This window comes from Labeo rohita, chromosome 14 (assembly GCF_022985175.1).
Source record: "Labeo rohita strain BAU-BD-2019 chromosome 14, IGBB_LRoh.1.0, whole genome shotgun sequence".
In the NCBI taxonomy this organism is placed as follows: domain Eukaryota; kingdom Metazoa; phylum Chordata; class Actinopteri; order Cypriniformes; family Cyprinidae; genus Labeo; species Labeo rohita.
The window spans coordinates 32,158,790-32,171,800 of NC_066882.1; the positions used below are offsets into that span (position 1 = coordinate 32,158,790).

Sequence of the window (13,011 nt, forward strand, 5' to 3'; positions counted from 1 at the left end):
TCAAATGACCTGTAATATGATTATGAAATCTGCAAACATGCTATCAGACGCAGACTCTTACGCAATGTGTGTTTATTAGGGGTGTGCGTGTCTAAGTGAGTGTGAATGTGAGAGAGCGGTGACAGAATGTCCTCACAAAGTTAGTAACACCTGAAATGTTTGATCTTACTAGGACATTTTTTGCTCCCCATGATGAAAACAACGTATAAATCATACTAAATGAAGTCGTTGTACTTTTTGAAACCATTTCACACTAGTTTCGTGTTTGACATATCAGTGTTGCCTGTGATTAATTGTGTTTGCTAAAATCATGCCTCATTACTATTGTTCAAAGTGTCCTCTAAGTGTTAAAGTTCACCCTGCACTGTCTGCTACCTGAATATCAGGTGAACTATTACTCTAAGCAAACATACGTTTTACAGCATTTTTAGTGAATACCAATATCCCATAAGCTTACAGGAAAGACCAATATCATACAGAGAGCAGCATACCATAAAGACCTAGAAGAACCACCCAGAACATGCTTGCAACTGCACGCCAACCATTTTATCACTTTGACAGCAACTTTTGTGCACTGATTTCTAAAGAGAACTTACAAATCTAGTAAAACACGTTTTGATTATCTGTCATGGATTATTTATATATTGGTAATGAACTTTATGTTTGACAATCAAACGCTTTCTCACACAAGCATTGTTCTTCTTCTATCTGAACGCTGTGTCTAATATGACTTAACCGATCGCAGAGACCTGCTCTCCTCAGACATGACCCCACACGCCTGTCAAACTGCTGTCAGACACATTCCTGTCCGATGAAGCCAAATAAATTAACCAGTTTATCAAAGTTACCTCTCTCTCTCTCTCTCTCTCTCTCTCTCTCTCTCTTGCTGCGTCCTGTTGCATGTGGTTTCTTGCATTCCTGTTGATGGAATATTTGGAACATTTGAATATGCAGATTTGCATTGTATTATTTTTCCCCTGCTGGCTGCATTATGCTGACATCTGCGTGATCAACCAAAACATGCATTTCTGCCTTTCTAGATCCACAAATGACAATACCTCATGATAAAATTGACTGTTTTGGTTAAACAGGCTGTAGTGTAAGACTGTTATCATGCAGTGTGTGTGAGATTTGACTCCCTCCCTTTGGCAAGGGTGGATTTTTACGCAACTGTGTTTGAGGATCGAATCTTAGGAGTCCAGAAGAGAAGGTGTGGTACTTCATAAAAAGATAAAATGGTAACGTTCTACTGACTATAAGTAACTTTGCATGTTAACTTACTCCTAACCTAACAGTCTTCTAATACTCCAATGAGAGTTAGTTGACATGTAGTTGCAGAGTTACTTATGTGTTGTAAACAACAGTTAAGTACTCATTGGATGGACTGAAAATTAATATATTAAAATAATTAATATAAATATATTTACCATACTGATGTAATATACTTTGGGACAAAATTAAAAAAGGATCTATAATTTAAAAATCAGTATTCAAAAGTGAAAATGTCCACAGTAGATAAAAAGTCGTAGGCTACAGTTTTGATTGACATGCAGGTCAGTAAATTCTCACCAAATTTTTCAACTATTAATAGACTATTATTATAACCTTTGTTATTAAAAGAGTTTTATCGGTTACTTTATTTTGACATTCTACTAACTGCACTCATCAGTTCTGCTTACCAGGGCTGCATTTATATGCTTAAAAATGCAGTAAAAACATTAATATTGAGAAATATTATTACAATTTAAAATATCTGTTTTCTGTTTGAATATATTTAAAAATGTAATTTATTTCTGTGATCAAAGCTGAATTTACAGCATCATTACTCCAGAAATCCTTCAGAAATCATTCCAATATGCTGACTTCCTGCTCAAGAAACATTTCTGATTATTATCAATGTTAAAAACAGTTTATATTTTTGCAGAGACAATTAAATACTACTATTCAAATGTTGGGGGTGTGTTTGTGTATATATAAATTAATGCTTTTATTCAGCAAATTCAATTAATTAAAAGCAAGTGTGCAGATACGTATAATGTTGCAAAACATTTCTATTTCAAATAAATGCTGTTCTGCTGAACTTTCTAATAATAAAACCTATTATTAATAATTCAGCAACGATAATAATTGAGCAGCAAATCAGCATATTAGAATGATTTCTGAAGGATTTCTGGAGTAATGATGCTGAAAATTCAGCTTTGATCAAGGAAATAAATGACATTTTAACAGATACCCACAAAGAAAACATCTATTTTAGGTTGTAATAATATTCCACAATTATACTGCGTTTACTGTGTTTTCTTTCAAATATATTGAAAATCATGTTTTTACAAGTACTCTACATTACAAATAATAATTTTTCACAAGACCACTACTAAGGTTTCTTTTCATAAAGTGATTGTGGTAAAACAACTGGACTCAGTTCAGAACTTTTTATTATCATTTATTAAACAAAAATATCATCTTACATGTTATTTAAAGAATGACCAGCACAGAATGGCACCAGATGGATACGGGCAGCCATTAGCTGGTCATGACAGATACAGAAACAGGCTCTTTAACTGCCACATCATCATCCATCTCCTCTAAATCACACATGATGAAAAGATTGAAAAAATATCCACACTTCCAATTACATACTTAATTCTGCAGGTCACATTGTTTTAAAAAAAATTATAAATGATCAGATATATGCAGGAGCGGAGCAGAGGTCCAGAGACAGGACCGTGAGGATGTGAGGAGGGCCGTCACCGCTTATGTACACTTTGGACACTCCTTCTTTTCCTGCTCGATATCTGTGAAACGAGGACAAGAGAGCGGTGAAAGAATGAACCTGTGTGTTTGTGATTATGATAATAAATTAACATTGATAACAAATAGCAGATTGCAATACGAAGCAGCGTAATGGACTCTTTTTTGTACAGTTAAAAAAACTGAGACATCAAACAGTGTTATAGCGCATTATACCTGCATGTTATAGAGCTGTATTAGAGCACATTACATTATCATTACAATGCCAGCGCAACCAGATCTGCAAGGTTTTTTCCTGTTTATTTATTATTTTTTTCTTTGAGGAAACTGTTCATGCAAATCAAGATGTAAACACTGCCTACTGAAGTACTTCTGCTGAATGCAAAAAAACAAATGACAACTTTGTCAAACTCACACACATACACAAAAACCGTGGAAACAATTTGAATGTTTCAAATGTAAGATGTTTCCAGTTTCAAACTATTTACGGAACACATACTAATACAACAGTGTTGACCACAGTGCTGTGCAATATAATAAAACAATAGAACAATCGCAAACATCTACTAACATATGAGAAAAAAAAAATCTAAGAATCTAAGATCTTTTTTTTAATTAGTTAATATTATTTTTTTTTTTTTTGCTTTCATTTTTAATTTTAAGCTTTAGCAATTCTGTTATATTATTTTGGTAATTTTTTATGTCTTTTTTTATAGTTAAAATGAGAATGTTACCCTGGCAACTAGCTGATTTTTTTATTTCAGTTAACATTCATTTTAATTGTTTTAATTTTAATCGCATTTACAATAATAACCCTGCTGAACACAGATAAACAAACACGTACATCTACATAGAAGTAGTCTTAAGTAAGTCATAAATGCCTGGATCTGATTTTCTCATTCCCTGCAGTTATATTTTACACCTATAAGGAAGGGTGTTGCATCAATAATCATTAACGAAGCTTGCGATCCATAACAAGCTTTCTTCAGAGCCGTTCCTTTGTCCTTTGTTTTACTCTTCAGCTCATCTGCAGGTGAAGCAGGCAGACGCTCATCACTGAAGTATCTGCAAAATTCATCTGTGTGTGTGTGCGTGTGTGTGCTTGTCATGTTTGCTTTCTGTGTCAGGTCAGCACAAGACTGTGCAAGAGTGAGTGGTGAACAATGAATCATGTGGGAGAGGCTGCCAAACCCGCTCACCTTCTTTAGAGGGCAGAGTGTTTTTCTCCTCCGTGTTTGTCTTCTTTAGACATCTCTTGTCAAACTTCTGCACTTCTTCTTTAACAGGGTTGTCGCTCATTTTGGAGAGTCTGTGAGAATTCAAGTGATAGAGAATTAATGACAGCTTCAGTCTCTGCATGCAATTTTTGCTTTACACCTTCACGATTAGTCCTTTAAACCAGCCTGATTGTGAACAAAGACGTTCTTTAAACAAATCATTGAACTTATTGATGTTCTCATGCTTTGGTCAGTCCAAATGTGTGTTTGGACATCCATTTGCTTTCTCAAACAGAGCAGGCAAGGCATGCAACGGCATCGTGGTTAAACCGCATTCTGAAAAGCAGAAGTGCGTTTAACTACCCAAGAACCATTTCCTCAAAGGTGTAAGCTGAAGTTTTGGTGAGTCTGCGTGGACACGTCGACGTGCCGCGCCCGCCTGTCCGCCCTCCCCCAGGTGCGTGTTTATGTAAGCTCTTATCAGCCAGAGCTACAGTAAAATCACTGGCCTACTGAAATAGGTTGTTTTGTTCACTTTTTGCATATTTGCAGAAACCATGAGTGCGCTGGAGCATAATGCACGTAGGTTTAACACATAAAGTCAGCTAAAGTTACAGAGAGATCTGCACAAGGGGAAGTCATTTCACAAAATCACTCATGCAGCTATTATCTAGTAAACAAGACACTTTCTCATCGACGTTGTCACTGGTTTTGATTACAAAATAATCTAAATGAACTGTTTTGTTCAAGTCATCACTTAATAATGACTGCATAACTTGGTGAGTTTAAAGGGCCAGATCATCTTTTTTTTTTTTTTTTTTCCTTACAACCTAGTATCAGATCTCTCCAAAAAGAGAGAGGTGTGATATTCAGTTTCACACAGTAACTTACAAATCATAACAGTTTAGCTAATCAAGCCTCTTATTCGAGTTTTAAAGACTTATCTGTTCTCACAGTTCTTATGAGCAGATAACTCATACACACAAATATAGTAAATAAACAATAAATAATCTAAGTAGGGCAGTGTGTTTATGATCACTGCATGAAACCATGTTTTTTGTGATCAAGATAAAATCCTCACGTCTTCACCACACCCAGTGTGACTGGCGCCAAATCTCTGGGATTTTGCAACATACTTGCCAAATACTTGAAACATTTGAATGTTTGAAACGTTCCACTCGACGTTTTGCTGCAACTGTGTTCTTCTAACTGTGCATATGCTTCTGTGACGCGCCTTGAGAATTAACGACACACTGCGCAAACCAAAGGCACACACACCTTATCACACCGCAAAATACTCGACGCAGTGAACTAGTGTGTTAATCAAGTAACTGAGCGCACACTACGCATACTGCATTGACAGGTGTGTGCACAAACATATGCTTATCTGCCTTGACATTTCTCTCCATACCGCTACAGGCATAAAAGGTATATGAAATGTAAACGTATATTTTCTCATGTTTGCAAGTGTGTAATGTGTCTGCATACTTTTAAAGAGACACTTCCGTCTTGATTTAGACTGCATTAATATTATCTTAAACAGTATGCAAAATAATATGACATATAACGGTGTGGAAGAAGCAGAATCTCTTTGTATTTATAATAAACATATAATTGGGTGTATTTTATAGAGCCTTACCTGGCGCTGGTCTCGGGACTGTAGTACACTAGATATGTTGGATAGAATCTCTGTGCTGCTCAAGGTGGACAGCTGCTTTAAATACTAGCCATCACACCCCGTTGCACAACAGCACGGACGTAACCCGCTCGCTCTGATTGGCTCAGTCTCTCAGAACTGCGTTCTGATTGGACAAACCTGCAGCGCAGTGAAGTAACGGTAACCGAATGTAAAGTGAGTAAGAATTTTTCAAAGCGGAAGCGAATACTAAAATGAAAACAGTGTGTTTCTAGAGGACGAGAGTTCTCTAGTAGATAGTTTAACTATATTTTATATCTAGAGAGTGAGGCGATGAATTCACCAGCAGCGCCATCTTGTGGCGATTAACCTTCAGGTACACCCTAAATTGAAAATTTGCTGAAAATGCCCTTGCTCTCAGGCTGTTCAAGATGTAGATGAGTTTGTTTCTTCATCAGAACAGATTTGTAAAAATGTATCATTGCATCACTTGTTCACCAATGGATCCTCTGCAGTGAATGGGTGCCGTCGAAATGAGCGTCGATACAGCTGATAAAAACATCACAACAATCCACATGTAATCCACACCACTCCAGTCCATCTTGAGACGAGAAAAGCTGCATGTTTGTAAGAAGCAAATCCATTATTAAGACATTTTTAACTTTAAACCATGTTAAAACTTGAGACCATAATATTGCTTTCTCCAAGTTGTCTGGTCTGAATCAGGAGAGAAATCCGCACAGATCAAGCACTGTTTACAAGCCAAAACAGCTCTAAACAAATATGTGTGTAGATTTTGATATGAGAGACGACAAGACATGGACTTTTTCACTGGAGGAAGTGTTGTTATGGACTTGTATTTTGGCCAGAAGTTAAGGTTTGAAGTTAAAAACTTTTGTTTTGCATCTTACAAACATGCAGCTTTTGTCTTCTCAAGATGTTCACTGATAGACTGGAGTGGTGTGGATTACTTTTTATCAGACTCTCATTCTGACGGCACCCATTCACTGCAGAGGATCCATTGGTGAGACAGTGATGGAATGACACATTTCCACAAATCTGATTAAGAAACAAACTCATCTACATCTAGGATGACCTCAAGGTGAGTATATTTTTAGCAAATTTTCATTTTTTGACCTTTAAGTGAAATATTTCTCATTTTTATTAATTAAAAACAGTAAGAACAGCTCCAAACAAAATGGACAGAAGGCTTCACAAGCTTTAGCTGAGTGGAAAAAGAACCAAATCAGGCCTTTTCTCTGAATTGCACATGGATTGTTTCACATTTTAATAGAACAGAACAACTGTACAGGTTCATTCCTTAATACAGAATACATGTTAGCTCTTGCATCATTATTGCACCAGTGAATACTTCAGCAGGTTGGAGATACTGTAAATGACATCCCTGCAAAACTGAAATCTATCAAGATTGTTATAAAACAGCATTGAATATCAACCTGAGACGTTCTGGAGGTTTTGGTGATCATCTCGAGTGCCTCTTCAGCTGGTCGTATATAGCGGTAGTGATTCCCCAGGTGACGCAGGAGCGGAAGATGACCAGAGATCCTCCACGGTACAGGAGAACCAGCCTGCGCTGACGGGCCGCCCAAAGCTGCTGCCAGCTGTCTTTAACTCCTCTGACTCCTCCGTCCACTTGGGCCTGCATGTTGGCCACCAGCACAGAAAGAGGGTAGAGGGGCAGACTGATCACCATTGAGTTTAAAACACCAGTAATAAAGGAGGACGCTACAGGAGAACAACCAAAAGCCCTGAGAGTGTCAGACATGGGGTTTTTCAGGCCAAAATACAGGCTGCTCCCCAAGGCATTACGGACAAGTATAGGCAAAAAGGCAGTGTAGTATCCTGAGGCTAACGGACTTGAAGCTAGCTTGCGCAATATGCTTCTTAAAGTAGGAAGGCTGGAGTCATTCTTGCTGTTCTGCAGGACGTTCTGCACGCGCTCGAACGGGGTAAAGAGCACGGCCTCCACGACGCCTGCACCCAAACCTGCCAGAGCAGGAAGAGCACCGCTGGGAACAGGAGACGTGTCCCACAGCGAAAGCTGCTGCAGGAAAGTGTCCTGGAGGCCGAACAGGAGCGTCCCGTTCAGGGACCTCATCAGTAAGGGCGGTACGACACCGCGGTACAGTTTTGCCAGACCTTCCTTGCGTAACTGGGCCACCGCTTCTCGCACTAAGGTGCTGTGCAGCTGCTGGCGGAAGACGGTCTTGTACAGAGGGAAGGTGATGACGGTGGTCAGGGTGGAAATGAGGCTCGACGTCCCTCCGTGGAGGTAGCTGCGAAACCACACCGTAGAGTCGGCAGATTCCAGAGCGTCTTCCTGGTTGCGATGCGAAATGCTTCCCATCTTTGATACTGCGGGTAAGTGAGGAGTCAAGAGTCAAGAGTCTGTTTTGTTTGGATCTGTTGGATAAACTAGTGAACACAAAGCCACGTTGGCATACCTTTAGAAAAGTTTAACTCGGGGTTCGTACAAGGTGCTTAAAGTGCTTGAATTTGACTTTTTGAAATTTAAGGCTTGGGAAACCCTTAAAAACAAAACTTATTCAGAAAGGCACGGAAAACGAATAATGCGTTCTAATAAAATAACATGGTCAGCTGCTTGCTAGCAGTAGTCTGTTACATTACAGTACATATAATTTGACTTTCCACATAAACAGAGTAAGGAGAGATGACTGAGGACGATGGTGAATGATTTGCAGATCCTGAGCACCACTGACAAGGATCTAACCTTGTAAAATATGTGTAAAGTACCACTCTAGTATACACAGAGCACGTGCGTAAAAGTAAAATGCAGTCGTGCAAAAGCAGTTTCAATGCCCCGCATATTAATATGACAGAAAACAATCGATCTAAGCAAGTAGTAGTACACTGTAAAAAATGCAAATGCTTATTTTCCAGTTTCTGAAACATTTTGAGTCTCAAATGCTCTTTTCTTGAAACAACATAAAAGCCCTTGTCAGACGAACAAAATTTCCCCAAATGTTGTCCCAACTAGTTAAACACAGTTGTCTGAACAAAATGAACAAAGAATTTTATATTGTTGAAATGTTAAGGCTTTGTAAGTTCCCAGCATGCATTGCAGCATGAATAAATTATGCAGTTACTGTTACAGGATTATTGTTTTGCTGTTTGCTGATTTCATTTAAACTTTTTGTTGTTGTGATGTAAAGAGCCCATCTTTTTAACATTTGTTGATTGCAACCGTTGTTGAGTTTGTGTGTCTAGTTTATGTTTAACCACTTCTATCTGTTTGCCGGATATCTTAGTCTAGAGATGTTTTACAAATAAAGACAATGTTGTCTATATATTAGACAAAGTTATCTGTTAAGGTTTCCATAACGGTCCTGTAAGAGTCATACTTATTATTGTCTCTTAATTTTTCTATATGTTTATTTGAATATCATTTTGTTGCTATATTGTTAATGCTGTTTATTTCTCTAAGTGTGTGCCCTCTATAGGTGTTGTCACGGGGGGGCGGAGCAAAGCGAGAGACACAGTGGGCGTGACGTCAGGCCTCGGAGAGGCTTTTATTAAACAATAAACAGAAAGTGTTCAAAAGGGGAAATAAAAGTGTCCAAAATAAACAGGGGGATCTGGTGTCCTCGACGTGACGGGGTTCCGTGAAGGAGGGGTAGTGTTCCGAAGGGAAGGGTCCAGGTAAGGGGCGGAGTCCGGCGGCCGCACTTGCTCCCCGGAGGGGTCCGCAGCAATATGACGGGTAGCGGCTTCCTTTAGCGGCTTCATCCATTCCTTAGCGGCGGTACGTCCTCGGCGGGTGAAAGGCCCGGCATCCTGGCCCGCAGCCATTCTATGCGGCTCGCAACCGGACCACGGGTTCGGCAGCTCGTCCCTCGTATCGGCGGCGCTCGACCCTCGACGCACCCTTCCTGGACCCACGAGGACACCAGCGTGCATGCACGGGGAAGAGACCGGTCTCCTGAGGAGAGGCGCGCTCGGCATTTTAACAGCGGCGGTGATGAGGCTTCATTCACATCAGGTGTGCCTCATCACACGCCGCCAGACCTGGATGTTTCAGCGCCCCTCCTCCTCCCACACGCCCACTCCCGTCGGGAGCCTGGTGAAGGGCGGCGATTACCGACGGGGTGCAGCTGACAATTAGGGGGGAGGCAGCCGACTCGTCACAGTGTGGAAAAAAGGGGAAAAATGTTTAAAAGGAAATGTCACCCCTAACAGGATGCGGGCGCTGGTGCGAGAGCACGCAATTTCTTGACCGTGCACATTTAGATTATTCAATAAACTTCAGTTATTGTTTGTAACACCATCAGGCCTTTCTGGGTGTATTCATGCAACTTTGCACGCATCAGACTATTGCGTCAACACCTATTGCAGTGGCCAAGAAACAAGAGACAAAATTGGAGATTGAAACTTGTTTTTACCACTACAGGTTCACTGTTTGTCATTTGCAAAAAAAAAAAAAAAAAAAAAAAAAAAAATTGATACATAAAAAAGTAAATTGTTAATACATAAAAAATTCAATTACCTCAACGACAGTAATTGTTGTTGCAGTTGCTGTGACAAGGCTTTTTCTATTAGCAAAATAAGACAATCAGCATTGCATGAACAAACAAATTTATGCTGGCTAAACAAAGTATCTTTAGTGAGAAAAACTTGATTGCTGAGAGAACTCGAACGTCTTACTGCATCAAGTTGCCTTACTTTTTTAAGTTTTCTTAACTATTTATTATTTTTTACAGTGTACTGACAGTGTCATGTAAACTTGGCTGAAGTTGTGAAAAGAGGAACAGATGAACCAAATCAATCAAGTCATTTGTGCTGGAACTGCTCCGATCGGTTTATACTCGTGACTCAGTCTAAGTCAAATGATCAGTGATCCCCACTCCACGTCCTGATCTGGAATGATGATTCTTGAATAATTTGATTTAGATCGGAAATTCGTAGCAGGTTCACAAATCTTTTGCTTTAGATCAAAACTTCGGAGCGTATCGCGAATCATTTGATTCAGATTGGGATTTCTGAAAATCTTTTTTTCTGATTTTTTTGTTTTTCTTAGTTTCTCATAAAGGCAGTACAAAAAAGAAAAAAGAAAAAGTGTACACAAATACAAATCCCTTAGGAAATTAACTGTGGCTTTACTATAGTAAAAATGTAGTATACTTTGAAATAATTTAGTAGTAATTCTTTGCATGTGCTTCACTTTATTTTTGCAATTTTAATTAGTATATTTTTGTTTGTCCATTTCTCTTTTTTTAGAATTTGAAATAGACGTCATTGTTCAAGAGGGAGATCTCTGACTGAAGTCCTTGAAAATCAAAAATGTAGTGCTTGAAAAGTCCTTGAAAGTCCTGGAATTTCATTTTACAGTATCTGTTTGAACCCTGTTAAATAGTGAAAGTCGGCAAGTTGTAATTTTATACAATCGTCTTTTTTTCCGCATGTTACCTTTGTAATTGATTATTTTACTTTGCTAAAAACCTTCAAATGGCCCATAAAATAGCTTTTTATGTAGTAGTGCAGCGGCTGTAATGTCTGTAACTCTCTGTTTACCCGAAACTGAGATCATTTCCCCACATTTAATTGACTGTGAAATCTATAATTTCCTCTAAACGCTGTAATGTCAAGTGCACAGAGTGCTGTTGTTGCAGCCTGCAGCTCTACCAGTGAGAACTAAACATCAGATTGGTCCCAAATCATCATCTCTGGCACACAGACATGAATCCGTCCAACATTAGGTTTCGCTATAATAGGGCAAATTGAGTTTTGGGTAAAAACTCTGGAACCCTTCGATTTTTTTCCAGCCCAACAAAATACACATGACAGTCTGCAGACGCCTGCCAAGATGCATTAAAATTGCACCTATAGTGGGCGCTGCAACTCATGTTCCTTAATAATGTTATTACTGGATGATTCATGCATTTTGAAATTGGTGTGAATTTCCTTTGGTGGGCTTTCTAACAAATCCACTAACATATCCTTTCTTCTGAATCCTAATACATGTTAAGCATTTCTATGTTTATCTGTAAAATAACATCACTATTCTGTTTTGTCAAAAACCCCTCCCAGGCTGTTCCTCAGATCATTGCCGCACACCGCACATGTCAGCACTAGACCATGCTTGGGAAAAAGTTATCAAAAGAATGTTTCTGTTGAGTGGTTTAGCAGATACGACTTTTGCTTTCGTTTGGTGTAACCATTTATGACTAACATGCCTAAGTCTTGTGTGCACAAAGTCCAAACTGACCAAAACTTTGTACATATGAAGAAAAGGTAATTCTGAGAAAACAGCTTAGTTTCATGAATTTCAAAGGGAATGATCATGTCACTACTGTTGTCCACCAGAGGGAGCCAAAGCAAATGCATATAAATTCATTCTAGTTGATACTAGAGTCCAATATAGTTCAGCATAATCGGTTTGCAAGGAAATCTGAGACCAAAAGGCTTCTAGGTTATTAAATGAAATCCGAATGATATTGAAAACACATTTGTTTAGTTGTCAGACTCATCTGTTTCTGTGCAATTAAAACAAAAGACAATATTTTCTATAGCTTCTAATACAATGCATAGAATGATAATTGCATAACACTGAAAATAGAGACGTGTCCATTGTATGCATTTGTCTCTTGTTTGATTTTTTTTTTTTTAAATAAACAGTAAAGGTGATCATTAAGAAATATATCACTGTGTTCATAGGGCATGTTCTTATTTACTAGCTGTACATATAGATTAGCAGACACTTTTATCTAAAGCGATTTAGAAACGAGCAATAACAATACAATGCTCAATGCACTATTTTAAATTGTAACACTACATTGACTTTACCGCACACGCGCCCTGAATTACATTGATCGGAGTGAACAACAGCCGGTCGGTCCTCCTCTTTTCATACACATAAAGGCTTACCTTTGGAAATGTCTCTGTGATTTCTTTCCTACAAAATGACAAAACAAATCAGATTAACTGCGATGCATCGGCTGAAATGAAAATGATAAGAAATGAGACTGAAAACACTCTTTGAGAGCGGTTTAAAAAACCCATTTACCTCCTCCAATCTGAGCAACGGTCCTGATGGGTGAATAAATTGCGCGCTGTCACTTTAAGAATATGCGTTGTTTTGACAGACTCAAAGAAATGAAAAACTAATTTTAAATCTGAAACACAGCAGATACAACTCGAATAAAAATGTCATTCCGTTATTCGATATCAGTGCACTTGACGCCCCATCGGCTCCTGTGTCGTCACATTTCCGTCGTGACGTCCGCTTCCGGCAACTAATTGTATTCTATATAATTGTGTATATGCGTATGGTGTGTGTGCGTGTGTGTGCATTTTTATTCTCAGTGTTAAATCTTTTCCCACCGTCCTGCACTTGTTAGCAAACCATGTAATCGTTTATTTTCATGCCTG

The 13,011-nt window shown here is 38.7% G+C and overlaps 2 protein-coding genes across 4 annotated transcripts; both read right to left on the bottom strand.

Annotated features, from left to right (window-relative positions):
• Positions 1–2,426: 2,426 nt before the first annotated feature.
• tmsb1 (thymosin beta 1) lies at positions 2,427–5,753 on the bottom strand. The gene is made up of 3 exons (XM_051127630.1): positions 5,608–5,753; positions 3,951–4,060; positions 2,427–2,795 (listed from the first exon to the last, which is right to left on the bottom strand). The coding sequence occupies exons 2-3, from the start codon at positions 4,048–4,050 to the stop codon at positions 2,755–2,757; spliced, it is 141 nt and encodes a 46-aa protein (XP_050983587.1). The 5' UTR covers positions 4,051–4,060; positions 5,608–5,753; the 3' UTR covers positions 2,427–2,754.
• LOC127176135 (solute carrier family 25 member 53) lies at positions 5,652–12,918 on the bottom strand. Of its 3 annotated transcripts, XM_051127629.1 has the most exons (4): positions 12,647–12,918; positions 12,508–12,535; positions 7,062–7,980; positions 5,652–5,784 (listed from the first exon to the last, which is right to left on the bottom strand). In XM_051127629.1, the coding sequence occupies exon 3, from the start codon at positions 7,970–7,972 to the stop codon at positions 7,088–7,090; it is 885 nt and encodes a 294-aa protein (XP_050983586.1). In that variant the 5' UTR covers positions 7,973–7,980; positions 12,508–12,535; positions 12,647–12,918; the 3' UTR covers positions 5,652–5,784; positions 7,062–7,087. The 3 variants fall into 3 exon arrangements, with proteins under 3 accessions (XP_050983586.1, XP_050983584.1, XP_050983585.1); XM_051127627.1 differs by lacking the exon at positions 5,652–5,784 and having other exon boundaries at positions 6,728–7,980; XM_051127628.1 differs by lacking the exons at positions 5,652–5,784; positions 12,508–12,535; positions 12,647–12,918 and adding an exon at positions 10,130–11,877 and having other exon boundaries at positions 6,728–9,969.
• Positions 12,919–13,011: the final 93 nt, after the last annotated feature.